This window comes from Peromyscus maniculatus, chromosome 16, assembly GCF_049852395.1.
Source record: "Peromyscus maniculatus bairdii isolate BWxNUB_F1_BW_parent chromosome 16, HU_Pman_BW_mat_3.1, whole genome shotgun sequence".
Lineage (NCBI taxonomy): Eukaryota > Metazoa > Chordata > Mammalia > Rodentia > Cricetidae > Peromyscus > Peromyscus maniculatus.
In genome coordinates, this window is record NC_134867.1 from 41674811 (window position 1) to 41689268 (window position 14458).

General features: G+C 44.0%; 1 protein-coding gene across 3 annotated transcripts in view; it reads left to right on the forward strand.

Moving 5' to 3' along the window:
• The window catches only part of Ect2l (epithelial cell transforming 2 like), an 87126-nt gene that overhangs the window by 68886 nt on the left and 3782 nt on the right, over window positions 1–14458 (forward strand). Inside the window, exons 14-21 of one of the 3 annotated variants that reach the window (XM_016004695.3) lie at window positions 635–721; window positions 2780–2994; window positions 3963–4110; window positions 5307–5380; window positions 5476–5632; window positions 6879–6944; window positions 8834–8922; window positions 13975–14147. In XM_016004695.3, the coding sequence (XP_015860181.1) occupies window positions 635–721; window positions 2780–2994; window positions 3963–4110; window positions 5307–5380; window positions 5476–5632; window positions 6879–6944; window positions 8834–8922; window positions 13975–14147 (1009 nt within the window). The remainder of the gene's footprint in view (window positions 1–634; window positions 722–2779; window positions 2995–3962; window positions 4111–5306; window positions 5381–5475; window positions 5633–6878; window positions 6945–8833; window positions 8923–13974; window positions 14148–14458) is intronic. The other 2 variants (XM_076552699.1, XR_013045071.1) reach the window with 2 other exon arrangements.

Below are 14458 nucleotides of genomic sequence, written 5' to 3' on the forward strand. Positions count from 1 at the left end.
TCCATCCATCCATCCATCCATCCATCCATCCATCCAACCATCCATCCATCCACCCACCCACCCACCCACCCACCCATCTTTATTGAGGCAGGGTCTCTTCACTGAGCCTGGAGCTTGCTGTTCTAGAAAGATTAGCTGACCAGCAACCCCCAGCAACCCTCCTAGTTCTTCCTCCTAAGGCTGGGCTTACGTGTGTACACATGGGCACTTTTACCCACTGAACTCTAGCTCCTAAGCCCCTAATGCAGTGGTTCTCAGCCTTCCTAACGCTGTGACCCTTTAATACAGCTCCTCATGCTGTGGTGTCTCTCAACCATATAATTATTTCATTGCTACTTCATAACTGTCATTTTGCTATTATGAAACATGAGGTAAGTATCTGGCATGGAAGATATCTGATATGACCCTCCCCAAAGGAGTTGAGAACCACTGCCCTAAAGGCTGTTATTAAAAACATAAATCTTAGTTTAAGAGAGGCACCGCATTTGTCAAGCGCTTAATTCAGTGCCTAGGGACCCTGGGATGAGAACTGAAGGCAGATGCCTTCCCAAGGCTCGTGTGGGCAGAGTACTGAATGGGCTTTCAGGGACTCCAGGACCCACCTCCAAGTAACCAAGTTCCATTTCCTCTTCAGGAAAGAAGTGCCGTAGAAGACAGTTCTCAGGACACAAAGTCAAGTCCAAGCCAAAGCGACCTGAACATGGAGGTGCTGGTTAAGCTGGTAAGCCACCTATTACCAACTAGGATCTTATCAGTGTTGCCACTGACGGGGAAGTCATTGTTTACCATGGTTAGTTCTTTGTTTTCCTTGGAAACAGTCCTTAAAGAGAGGAACAACCAACCGACTACTTAATTGAACTGGAGGAAAAGATCGATTTTTCTTTTCCCCTGTAACTGTGATATAGACTCAGAGGTTGATTCAAAGGATGGAGACGTGGCATGTGGGAGAAAGCCAATCTGTATGTGACCCATGATTTTCCATGACTAAGGACATCATTTAACAAAAGGATACACGGGCGTGAAGATTTGCAGTTTTTAATTGGCCCACCAACTTACAGGCTAACTTCAAAAGTTTACTCTTAATGTGTTTATTTGATCATTCTTTATCAATAAATAAACTTGGGAGTCAGATATGGGGTAAGAACCTGAATGACCAGAGAAACAGCGAAGAATCGACCAGTGACCTTCTCTCTTGTTCCTCTATCCAAAAAGGCCGAATCCTCTCTAAGCCCTGCCCTACAGTAACTTCCTGACTGTCACTGTCCTCAATCCTCCAAAACTTCTATGGTTAATTTTGGTCAGCTAGTTGCTAGCTCCACCCTCTGATTCAAAGGAAACTTTATTGTCAGAAAGCGATCAAAATATCACACAACATACTCTAGTCAATACATAGGAAGTGCTCTGCCCTGGGCTGAAGGACAGCATTTAGAGGGGGATATCAGCCATGCAGAGACTGTTCCAGCTGCCAAAATGCACAGCATGCATGTATTATTTGGGAATATTCAACATGGCTTCACATTTGTTTACATTTCTTTTTCCAAAGACTCCAAAGATGTTAGTATCGACAGTTAGAAAACCTAAGTGACTTTACCTAAGGTTAGACTCTCAGAGAGAAAAGAACATGTGTGAGTTCTGCAGCCTTGAGCTTGGACTTAGGGATTTTTAGAGCGCCTTCACACCTAGGGAGGGTCCAGGGCAGGCCTTTCCCTTAGGACATGGTTTCTCACTCTCCCTACTGACCAGTTTCTAGAAATCAGCTGGGAAACTCATCACAAACAGATGGTAGCAACTGCCACAGCCTTCTGGCATTGGAGGTTACACGCCTGTTCTACCATACCTGGCTAGGATTAGTATTTTTAAATTGTTTTTGGCCATGCTAGGACTTGAATCCAGAGTCACTCTATACAAGTGCTCTACCAGTGGGTTGTATCCTCAGCTCTTTTTTTTTTTTTTTTGTTTGTTTGTTTTTGAGACCGGGGTTTGCGATATGGCCCAGGCTGGCTTTTAATTCACAATCCTCTTGCCTCATGAGAACTCCCAAGGTATGTGTACCCATGTCTTGCCTAAGTTTTTTTTTTTTTTTTAAAGAAATTTAATTCTACTTGGAGACAGAAGAATTGTATGGAAAAGCATTTGACCTTGGAGGTTGGGGTCTAGGATCAGAGCCTGATGGTTTAGGCTCACATGTAGTTTGCCTAGCATGTACAGGACTGGGTGCAATCCCCAGGGCCAGAAAAACAAGTCTTTTGTTTTCTAGTGATAAGTGAAAAAATAAAAAAAAAGAGCACTAAAATTGTCCGATAGAACAGGTGTGTAAGGACTTCTATGCTGTTCTATTAACAGAGGGAGCATAAAATCACTTTCGGATCAGAAAGGTAGGAGCTGAATGACCGTTCCTGCCACTCCCAGAGGAAGGGTGATTTTACGGGGGTATTCCCCACCCCATCTGATGTCGACCAAGACATCTTTGGCTATGTGTGGGGATGGAGGAAATAAGCTTGTGCATACAGTGGGCACTTCATGTTCTGTTCCTTATGCTATCGCAGTGGATGAGAGAGAAAGAGCCGAAGACACTCAAGAGTGGGTAGGCCACCACCGGGTGTCTGTCTCAGCTCACTAAGCTGCTGGGTGGCTTCTAGATCTACACCACTGCCACCTTCCCTTAAGATGATCCCTCTTTTGGGGCTTGCCTCTTCCTCCTCTTCAGGCATCTTGCTATGGGCCCTTGCTGAGGGCCTCAGTCATTATGTTTCTCCTGAATTCCTGACATTTTCTACAGGAGAAAAAGCTAAAGATGAACTCAGTAGAGAAACGAACCCAAGTTGTGAGGGAGCTTGTACAGAGCGAGAGACGGTATGTGCAGATGCTGGGAATCGTGAGGGATGTGTACGCCAGGCCCCTGAGGGCAGCGCTCTCCTCAAACAGAGCCATTCTGAGTGCTGCCAACACACACATCATTTTCTCTGATATTCTACGCATCCTAGATCTCAACAGGTAAACCCTAAAGATGGATTCTTTAAAATGTGGGAAGAGCACATTTTGTCTCAAAAGTCCCACTGTGGCTCAGCCATTCTCTGTCTTCCTGGGGACCCCATCGCCTGGAAGAGCAGACAGTCAGTCTCCTTTGCATGTTACTTGACGGCTCCCACCAGCAGTGATGGCTTCCAGTTCGACCCCTGCCCCAGGTCACAAGTGCAAGAAAGAGTTCAATGCCGAGGCAGACTGTAATCAACAGATGGCTCACACAAAAGTCCATGGGAAAGAGTCAACAACGTCTAACTGAATAACAGGACAGGAATGCAAGGAGTCAATGGGAATAGGGAACTCTGCTTTTCCATTATGGGTTTCCTATATGTATCAAGAGATTGAGAAGAACAGTGGTTTCTACCTGTAGTAGGGTTAAGAGAGCCAAGTGCTGGTCTTAGTCAATGTCTACAGATCTGGAGAGAGAGTTCTTCACCTCTCTGGGCCCAGCACCTACCCAGTTACAAGGCTGACGAGACCTCTTTCAGTTTTCATGGCCTGGAATGGCTGAGAAGGGTCACCTTGGATCTGTAGAGTATTCGGGCTGTATGTAAGTTATGGCTGTATGCAAATTAAAGGTTAAAGGCCAAGGCCTTGAAGCCTTTGAAGGCTCCATTCTCCTCAGAGGACTGTGAGAGTGTCCACAGCTCTGGCTCTCAGAGGGTGGGACATTTAGAAGTGGTTCTATTGCAGGAAGCTGGAGTCTGACAAAAAAATTAATGTAAAACATGGGATCCTAGACAGTCAACCTCCTCCCTTACTGCCCAGCTCTCCCATCCTGTCAAATTCCAACTTCTCTGTGGTGAAGCACTCAATTGGTGAAAATCAAGTCCTACCACAAAACACTAGGCAGAAAAGCCTATACCAATGAATTCATTGCTTATGTTTGGAAGCTCTCACAGGCTCCTGTCTCTAGATACAATCTTCTCGTGTTGTAGAGAATTTCTAGATAACCTAAGAGACAGACTACAGGAATGGAGCCCAGCCCACTGTGTGGGAGAAATATTCATAAAGTTTGGAAGGCAGTTGAACACATATACCAATTTCTTCAACAACTATCCAGTGGTTCTGAAAACCATCGAGAAGGTAAGTGGCGGTTACCTCCACGCTAACACTGTACAACTCAAAAGACTGAGGTAAATGGGGAGGGGTAGTTCTCAGCTGCTCCCTCTGAGGTCTCCTCCCATATACTTGGAGCTTCTTGAGGACAAGGACCTTGACATAGAGGCCAATACAGCGGTGGGCACACAGCAGTGCTCAGGAACTGATAGTTGACCTGTAGCAATCTTCATATACACTGCCAAATTTTCATGCATTCCAGCCACTTAGTGACAGGACATTGAACAAGTTGGAGCAAGATTGTGAGTTCTGAATACTCTGCTGCTGCAACGTCAGGGAAAAGGGCACACAAGGTTGGCTCAATGGACACCTTGACCATGACTTTTGACCTTGAGGACAAGAATTAGAGCAATGAGTGGCATCAGAAACAAACTGGTGGCAAAACCTGTATAGCTATGGCCAATACTGATACCTTCTTCATTAGCATGAGGAGTACATACAGCTGCTCAATACATTTAGCTATGGTGGCTATTATTATTCCAATACCACCAAATCTTTTTAAGTCCTTTAATTGTTTGCAGGTATAAATGGCCTTATTTCTACAATATTTGGGGGGCTTGAAATCAGCAAATCTTGGACTCAGACATTAGCAATATTGACATCTTTTAGATGTGTACACACTGAATGGAAGGACAGAGTTTCACGGGTATACTTGTAGTGATAAATGAGTGCATTTGACATGGACATTAAGAATAGTGGAATACTTTTGTAGTATCCCTCTGGAAAACATGACTGACAGCAGCAGCATTAAAGGCGACTACCAGTGATTACAGAAATTAAGTTGGATTTATTGCATGGCAGACCCTTTATGGGTGGGATTCTGTTCCCTCACTGTGAGCTTCCATTCATTTTACAGATGAGAAAGTCGGGTAACTTGACAAGTCACCTACTCAATCTATTCTAGTTATAGTCCAATCCTATCTTAATTATAAATCTCTATTTCTCTCTATTGATCAAGTTAATGGGTATGGGTAGATCTGCGGCATAATTAAAATACTGGAGTTAATATATTGGAACACACGAATAGTACTATTGATACTAGATTAGATGGAGATGCTCCTGTCTTGCTTTGATGTTCCATAGATCATCACTTGCTGGTAGAACCCAAGGCTTTAGAGCTATCTGACAGAGCAAAGATTTGACATGTAATTCTCCCCTTGTAGTGCAGAGAGATGACCCCAGCATTCCGAGCTTTCTTGAAGAGGCATGATAAGACCATTGTTACAAGAATGCTGAGGTGAGTTTCTAGGGAGAGCACAGCTGGGCACTCAAGGGCAGATTCTCCATGATCAAAAGTACTAACCAGGGCACCCTACCCTATGCCCTGTACAGCCTGCCAGAGCTGCTTCTGTATCCATCCCGGAGATTTGGAGAATATATTCACCTGCTCTATGCTCTGAGACTGCATACTCCTGCAGGACACACAGACCGTGGGGACCTGACCACTGCAATTGATCAAATCAAGAAATATGAAGACTACATAGAGCAGGTGGGTTGCCGATATTCATGTATACCCTTCGGAATGTTTCTGGGCTCTTGTGGTGGTCTCACTTGAAGACCCTGGATGTCCTCTTTTCCCCTTTTAAAGTTAAATCTAGAGTCCTATTTCACAATTTTGGACATAAAATGCATCTATTCCAAGCCAAACAGGGTGAGACTGTTTCCAGAAAACTGTATGGTCACAATGCTCCCCGCACACTTGGTTTTAAAGAGGGTCTAATGTGTCCTGGATTAGCTTGAACTTGATATGTAGCCAAGGATCACACTGAACTTCTGATCTTCCTATCTCCATCATTTCTGGAGTTCTGGGATTACAGACATTCCCCAGTAATCCTAGGTAATGTACTGTTGGGCTCAAACCCAGGGCTTTGTGCATACTAGGAAAGCACTCTGTTGTAGCTGAAGCTATCCTGTTCCTGCCCAGCTCCCATGGCCCTCAGACCCCAAGTAAACACACAGAGACTTATATTATTTACAAACTGTATGGCCTAATGGCTCAGGCTTCTTGCTAGCTGTTCTTATATCTTAAATTAACCAATTTCTATTAATCTATACCTTGCTACGTGGCTCGTGGCTTACCGGTACTTTACATCTTGCTCCTCATGGAGGCGGCTGGCAGCGTCTCTCTGCCTCAGCCCTCCTGTTCCCAGAATTCTCCTCTCTTTGTTCTGCCTATACTTTGTTCCTGCCTGGCTACTGGCCAATCAGCATTTTATTTATCAATCATCCACAGCACTCTGTCACCCGAGTCACAGCCCCAGCACCACCTCTTCTAGTGTGAAAGTATATAAAACTTAGATTTGTATAGATAAGAAAAAAGCCAAAATGTAAAATGTTTTGCTTCCTCCCCCCCCCTTTTTTTTGAGACAGGGTTTCTCCATGTAGTTTTGGTGCCTATCCTGGATCTTGCTCTGTAGACCAGGCTGGTCTCCAACTCACAGAGATGGCCTGCCTCTGCCTCCCAAGTGCTGGGATTAAAGGCGTGTGCCACCACCGCCTGGCCAAAGTTTGTTTGTAAGATATCAAGTCACTTTATTGACTCAGTAACTAAAGCACTCATTATTCCCTATATACTGTGTAAGCATATCATACCCTGACATGATTTTTTCTGTTATTAAAACACTGGGTCCAGAAAATTGATATTTTTATAAAGTACCAAGCTCTTTACCAGGTGTCACAAAATATTAATAAGAATGTCATATCCTTTGTTTGCCTAATATAACCTTGTGTTCTAGATAAAGGAAAACATCAACATGAAAGAGCAGCTGTCCGATGTACAGACGATCATCTCGGGGTGCCCTGTACGTACACTGATGTTTTTGCTGCATCTCACACTCATGAGTATAGCCTTGTCACTGGCAAGAAGACATGCAGATCCTGCGGCGGCTAAGTTTTGTGGGATGCTGTTTACTGCCAAGCACTGCAGGCTTCCACGTAACTAACACATCCCTGTTATCTGCGTTAGACAATTCGTATGTGAGTTGGGCCCTATCCCATGGTTGGGATCTTCCAAGGTTGTAAGTAGCTCCTTGTTTGGTGGTACTCTGATCATGACTCCCTGTGAGTTGAGCACAGCACGGTCATGTGCCCTGTTTGGCTTGGAATAGATGCATTTTATGTCCAAAATTGTGAAATAGGACTCTCCCTCAGCACTAGAGTTAAAGATGCCTGCCTGTGGTCTCCCTGGTGCTTTACATACGTGCTGGAGACTTGAACTCAAGTCCAAACACTGAGGCATCTCCACAGCCCCTGACCTAATTTTTAAAGGGCTAATAGCACTTATCCAGTGAAGTAGGAAAGGAAGACAGTTTCAGAGAAGAAAGCGTATCTTCAAAGAGCCATGGCAAGGGGGTACGTTATTCAAGAATGGAGAGTATGTATGGTGGGCGTCATGGGTGGTAGGGGAGTCAGAAGATGAAGGTGAACAGGCAGGTTTACAGAGGGATAGATGGCTAACGGGTTCCAGTGTGTGGACGTTTTAGGTGCACTGAACCTTGCACCAAGGACTTTATCAGTCAGACAGAGATCGTGTAAAACACATGACCATGCCCTGGCCATGGAGATGCCTTCTCAGTTTGCACAGAAACCCCAAAGATGAAGAATTGCTGGGGCTAGCTGGCTGCCAGTACAGCTACAGGTTTCCCAAGAGACCTTGTCTGAAGGGAAGAGGCCAGAGAGCAATAGAGCAGGACAACCATTGTCCTTCTGCCCTTTGTGTGTGCTCACACACCACACCACACACACACACACACACACACACACACACACACACACACACACACACACACTTTTAAAATGAGATCAGTCATGATCTTATCTAAGTCTCCTTGGTGTTCCATATCCCTATGGACAGCCCTGTCATATGGCCCTGCACCCACCCATTCAGACTGGGCGCCCCACCATGTGTGAGCTTTGCCTTGTTTTCTGGTGTCTAACATTCAGCAGGAGCTTGGGATAGATGATGAATGAAAGTATTAATTAACTGGAGGTACTTTTACTTGGTCAAATTGGAGAAGCAGAAGCAAGTAGTTTTGTCCTAATTTTTTTCTTCATGTCTTGGTACGGAAAGAACAGTGTGATTAATTGGACTGCAAAAGTATGATTCTTAGAACTCACAGAACTTCATCTTTGGGGTTTCTGTGCACACTGAGAAGGCATCCCCATGGCCAGAGCAATGCATGGGCTTACGTCTCAATGCTACTAATCATCTGCCCCCTTTTCTCAAGTCCTTTTATCCCCTCCCTAACTTTGTTTTTTTTTTTTTTTTTTTTTTTTTTAAAGATTTATTTATTTATTATGTACACAGAAGAGGGCGCCAGATCTCATTACAGATGGTTGTGAGCCACCATATGGTTGCTGGGAATTGAACTCAGGACCTCTGGAAGAGCAGTCAGTGCTCTTAACCTCTGAGCCATCTCTCCAGCCCCCCTAACTTTGTTTTTTGACAGTAGGAAAAGTGTCAAAGAAAATATCTCAAAAGCTTTAAAAAAAAAAACAAAAAACCTGACAGCCTCAAATATTGTTTTGTCACTTTGGTTTGCTAAAGGAAGATTGTATTATAAAGTAAGAAAAGACAGGTTTTTCTACAACTGCACTAAGTTTTAGTCAACATCTGCCTGCTCTGGGATGTACAACAGTTCTGCACTAATGGGATTTCAAATGATCGTACATCCTACTTTTTATTTTATAGACCCTATCAGGAGTAAACAGATACCTGATTAGGATCCAAGATGTAGTTCAACTTCATTGCTGTGGGGAGACAATGGACTTCTCTTTAAGGTGAGCAGCAGTTGGCCGAGGCTACGGACACCTTCAAAGCAGAAATTGTCTTGCTCATTGCTCACCCCTGGCACTCAGTACAATGCTTGACCTTGTGTGCAGTCAAGAGAACCTTTGTATTGAATCAAAGTCACACGCATATGCCTACAGGTGATGTATGACACTTTATCATTTTGTTTGCATTCTAGATGGTAGAATGAGAAAACAGTGTCTGCCAAGACTATAAATTCCATAGCAGACCTCAAGTTTCCTAATGAGATCAGAGCCAAGTATTGTGGGAGCTCACACCAATGTTCTGCTAAAAAGCAATAGGATCATTTTATTATCCTTAGATACCTGATCAAGTTAACACTGAAAATGACTTTACCATATTTACTCTTCATAATGCTAAGAGAAGTGTGGGAACAGGTGGAAAGATGCCAAAGGCTATAAATTAGTCTTCCTGTTGCTCTTTCAGAACAAGAATGGACAAGTTTTTCTATGAAGGTCCTAAGAATAAATATTTAGAATTTGCTGGCCAAATGAGCTCTATGGCAATGACCTTTTCTGTTGTATCAGAGACAGCTACACAATAGTGCTCTATTCATAAACAGTACCATTATATAAATGAACAGCTGTGGCTATGTGCCAATAAAACTTTATTTACAAAACAGGTGATAGACCATAGTTTCCTGATCCCAGCCTTAGGAAATGGTCAATGTTTTCAGTCTTGAGGGCAAAGGCATATTATTCAACACATAATCTTATTTCAATGATTATGTCAGCAAACTAGATCAAAAGGTGCCAGGGCAGTGGAGTAGATGGGTCACTCCTTTCACCTCCATCTCCACCTGGAAGATCTCGAATGAAAATCGAAGGCCATGAGAAGACTGAGTTCGACCCCCATGACTGACAGTGGAAGGAGAGAACTGACCTCTGCAGTTTTCCTCTGACCTTCCCACATGCTCTGTGGCACACCCCTCTCCCCACACAAGGAAATCAATGTAAACAGAGAGAGAAAAAGCAAATCACAACAGTGTCTTTTGCCTCACGGACTTAGCATTCTTGTTTTTTGTTGCAATGTTGGTTGGTAGCAATGGTTAAGAGCTGCAGGAGTGGGAGGCAGCTGCCTTCTGACCCCACAAGTCTAAAGGAGCTGGCTTGGCGGGGACATGCTAGCTGATCAAGGCTGGGTTACTCTATGTATTGCTTCTTGAACAGTCAGTCTTCAGGTCTTCACGTAACTACTGGCAACATGTTCCCCTAATTTTGGTTTGAGAAACTGTCCATTATGTTTGAAGAAAATTTTTGATGGTTATGGAATTTTAGGTTGTCGGCGATTTTCCTTTCAGGATTTTACACCATTCTTTTTGCTTGGTCAGTTTTGAAGAGAAGCCCACAGCAGTTCTTATCCTTGTTCATCTAGATTTTTGTTGTTCTTTGTAGTCAAGTTTGTCCTTGAGTTTCTGATGGAGTGGTGCCTTATGCCTAAGTGTAGAGATTTAGGCTGTTTGTTTTTGGAGCTTTCTGGAACTGTGGTTTGCATGTATCTCTGTGGGGATATACATATGTGAGTTTGGGTGTACGGAGGTCAGATAAGGGTGTTGGATCCCCGGGAGCTGGAGTCACAGGCAGTGATGGGCCATGGTGTGGGTGGTGGGAAGTGAACTCATGTCCTCTGGAAGAACAGCAGACAACCACTGAGACATCTCTCCATCCTCTAAGCAAACTGACTTGGAGGATTTCTCCTGTTCTTCTCTCTCTTCCTTACCTGGTATTCCCATGACATGTATGTTTTGTTTTTCAATTGGCCTTTCGTTTAGATATTCTCTTCTCTCCATCCTCAGTCTGTTCCTGTTTCTCAGTTTAAGACTTTTCTCCTCACACCGTCCAGCTTGCCACTCCTAACTCAGCTGCAGTCTCCCCATCCGCCCACCAAAGGGATTCTTTGTTACAATTTAATTTTCGCCATTTCCTTTGACTTTGTAGGAGTTTCTATTACTCTATTACCCACTTTTCTTCTGCTTTGTCCACTTTTTTCCCTTTTAGATTTCTTAACATATTAACCATGGTTAAATTCCTAATATGAATGTTTCAAAATCTCTGCCATATCCAACTGTGGTTCTGACGCTTGCTTGTCCTCTCCTCTCTGCCTTTTGCCTCTCAGCACTCAACACTTACCGAAAGCTAGAAAAACATGGACAAACAAAAACAGGCCTTTTGGGTGTGCGGTTTCATGCCCCCCACCTAGGCTAGGCTTATTGTTGTTACAGTGAAAGGCTGCCATTTCCCCTCATGGCCTTGTTTTGTCCAGGCCTAATCTTAAAGACTCCTAAAAGTAAAAGATATTCTGAGTGTTCTGCCTGCATGCATGCATGCGGACCACGTGTGTGCCTGGTGTCCATGGAAGCTAGAAGAGGGTGTCAGATCCTCTAGGAACTGGAGTTACAGGAGCTACATGTGGATGCTGGGAACCAAATCCAGGTCCTCTGTAATAGTAAGCACTCCTAACTACTGAACCATCTTTCCACCCCAAGACCCCTTCCACAGCGTCTGAGCCTTGTGTTTTTGTCTACTGTAATTGTACAGTTGTCCTACCAGTGCGGTAGAAAGATGTGAGAGCAGGGGGACATTCTGTAGTTCTCTCGTCACTGTGGCCCAGGCTGGTCTCTAACTTGTGGATGTCCTCCTGCCTTAGCTCTCCCAAGGACTGGGATTCCAGTTGGGCTCCTCTAAGTGATAGGAAGGCTGTGGGGATTGGAGTGAATATGAAGCCCCTTTTCCCAGGCTGCTAAAAGAACCCCATGGGGGCAGGCTTTTGTTAAGGACCTTGTTAAGAACTCTGGGGTCATATTTCTGAATGGCCACGCCTGCCACCCTTGTCCCCCAGTCAAGAAAGAGTGTCTTCTCAGCTCAGTGACAGTCTGGTGGGTTCCTGGAGTGGGAGGCACACCACTGTCTAAAATACTGGCTGCTCATTACGTCAGCATTACAGGTGGTGGGATTACCTGATTTGCTCGTTGGGAGAACTTGGAGAGCTCGTGGTGACTTTGTCAAGGGACTTGTTAGGGCACCGCGGGGTAAATGCCGGTCAGACACACGTATAGAGTTCCTCCCCCACTGTCCTTGAGTGGCCACACTCGGTCAGTGTGCGGCTCTCTCCTTTCTCTGAGCCTCACCGGTTACACAAGGACGCTCTCCGCTCCTGTCACTCAACCTTGTCCATTCTAAGGGAAAGCCCACCATTTAGTACGCAAGCAAGCATGTTTCAATGGCATTTCTTCATAGCACCCTGTAAGCTTCTTTCCTATCATAAAGCCATTTTTTTTTCATTTTTCTAAACTTAAATATAGAAAAAAGAATTGTTCTTATCATCTATGTGGTAAATAAAACCTTTCCCCATCCCTGGGAAACTACATGCTAGAATTCTTCACCTAGCGAAAGCGCCCTTTTCCTACATGTGGTTGAGCAATCACCCTTTCTGGCTTTCTCTCTCCTTTCCTCCTAGTTCTGCCCTATCATTTTGAGAGGACCTCATCAACTTGATCTAATAGAAGTAAATGTGAAGCAACCCACTCACAGCAGCATAAATCATAACCACAGAAAGGAGGAAATGTCTACATGCAAGAGCTGACTCTAGTGCTTGATGACCTCTACGTTTTTATTTACCTGCATACCCAAGCATCGAAAATGAGCCTAAAGTGTTCGCTACCTGAAATTTCCTAACTCCGATCCAGTCTTTGGTCCAGCTCTTAGGCACAGATGTAACTAAGATGACTTAAATGTCCTACTTCTCAAAGCCTGGCTGGATCTGTGGAACTGGAGTCACTAGAGGCTTGCCAGAAATGTACAGACCCCCAATATGCATAGAAAGTCCAATATGACAAAATCCCGGTAACTCAGGTCAGCATATGTATGTGTGTGTATAGGTGTGTGTGTGTGTGTGTGTGTGTGTGTGTGTGTATACACACACATACATGTATATACACATATACACACACACATATATATGTATATATATAATATCAGTCATTACAAAGTGAATTATAATGAACTACATCAAGTTTTGTACACAATACAGAACTCCTTCACAAAAATAAACCATTTGACAAACTGCTTCTCACTGTAAACCCTGACAGCTGTAACAGCTCATGTAAAGAATTTGACTATATGCAAAGAATCATCCAGCAACCTGGCTAAAAGCAAAAACCAGAGGGTCATAGATGAGGTCTGAAGCACACCAAAGTCTGATCTTTGCCTACAGCTGACCGTTTTTAGCAATGTCAATAAACACAAAGAACAATTTACTTTTTGTTTTTCATATGGATAAAGCTATTGAGCTACCTCCCTTTCAATTTCTCTCCAAATGGAGTAAGAAATGAATTTCTAACCAGTAGTTAAATGGTTCTCCCCCAGGTTTCCAATGGATGCCTCTACTCACAACATTCCCTTATATTTCCCTGCCCGATGTGTCAATCTTAGCTGAAACTAAGCAAACCCGATTGGTTCTCAGTCACCCAATACATGCAGCACACCAGCAAACCTGATGGAAGTGATGAGAAGTCATGACCGACTTCATTTACTAAAGCAGGGAGGAGGGAAGAGTCAACGCTCATTTAGACAAGCAGCTGGGTTCATTCCTCTACGTGCGCCTGCTCCATGTGCACCATGTGCGGCTTGGTGCCGGCGGAGGTCAGAAGGCGGCATTGGGTGCCTAGAACTGGGGTCACAATGGCTGTGAACCACCATTTGGTTGCTGGGAATGGAACCCCAGTCCTCAACAGCAACACATGCTCTTAACCTGAGCCATCTTTCCAGTCCTCACTGTTCATGTTTTTCACATCATGAAATACTTATCTAATGGATGAGATCAAATAATTCTATCAGGTACCTTGATGGTCTACATTATTGGTCTGAGAGAAGATGCAGGACCACTTTACCAAGGATTCCATGAATTACACAAAAGGTCTGTAGTGGAATAAGGTCTTAATCATAGGTGTATCAATTTAAAGATGGTTAACTGATCAACAAGATGCATACCCATGAAAATAGCTCTTCTCTCCACTCTAACAGGCTCTACGAAGAGACCCGAGACCTCAGCCTCTTCCTCTTCAACGATGCACTGCTTGTTACCAGCCGGGGCACATCTCATACTCCATTTGAAAGGACTTCTAAAACAACCTACCAGTTCATTGCATCAGTGGCCCTTCCCAGGATACTCGTAGAAGACATTCCAGACTCCAAATGTATGTATTTTCTTTCATGAGAAAAGCTATCTCATACCAAACCCATTAATTATAAAAATATCCAAGTAGGGAAAAGGCTGGAGCAATTGGCTAGTTTGTAAACAATTACCAATACTAAGATGTCATTAACTTGCCTCTGAAGAAACAAAAGTTGGCAATATCAGAAACGTACCTTGGACAACAGAAACCAACTTTTAGTCACAGAGGTGGGCAAGGGCCACATCATCCTGAGGGCTTCTGTGAAACTGTCTTACACTTTCTGAAGATGCTACAGGCTTGAGCTGCTATTTCAGGTATCTGTCTGTCTGTCT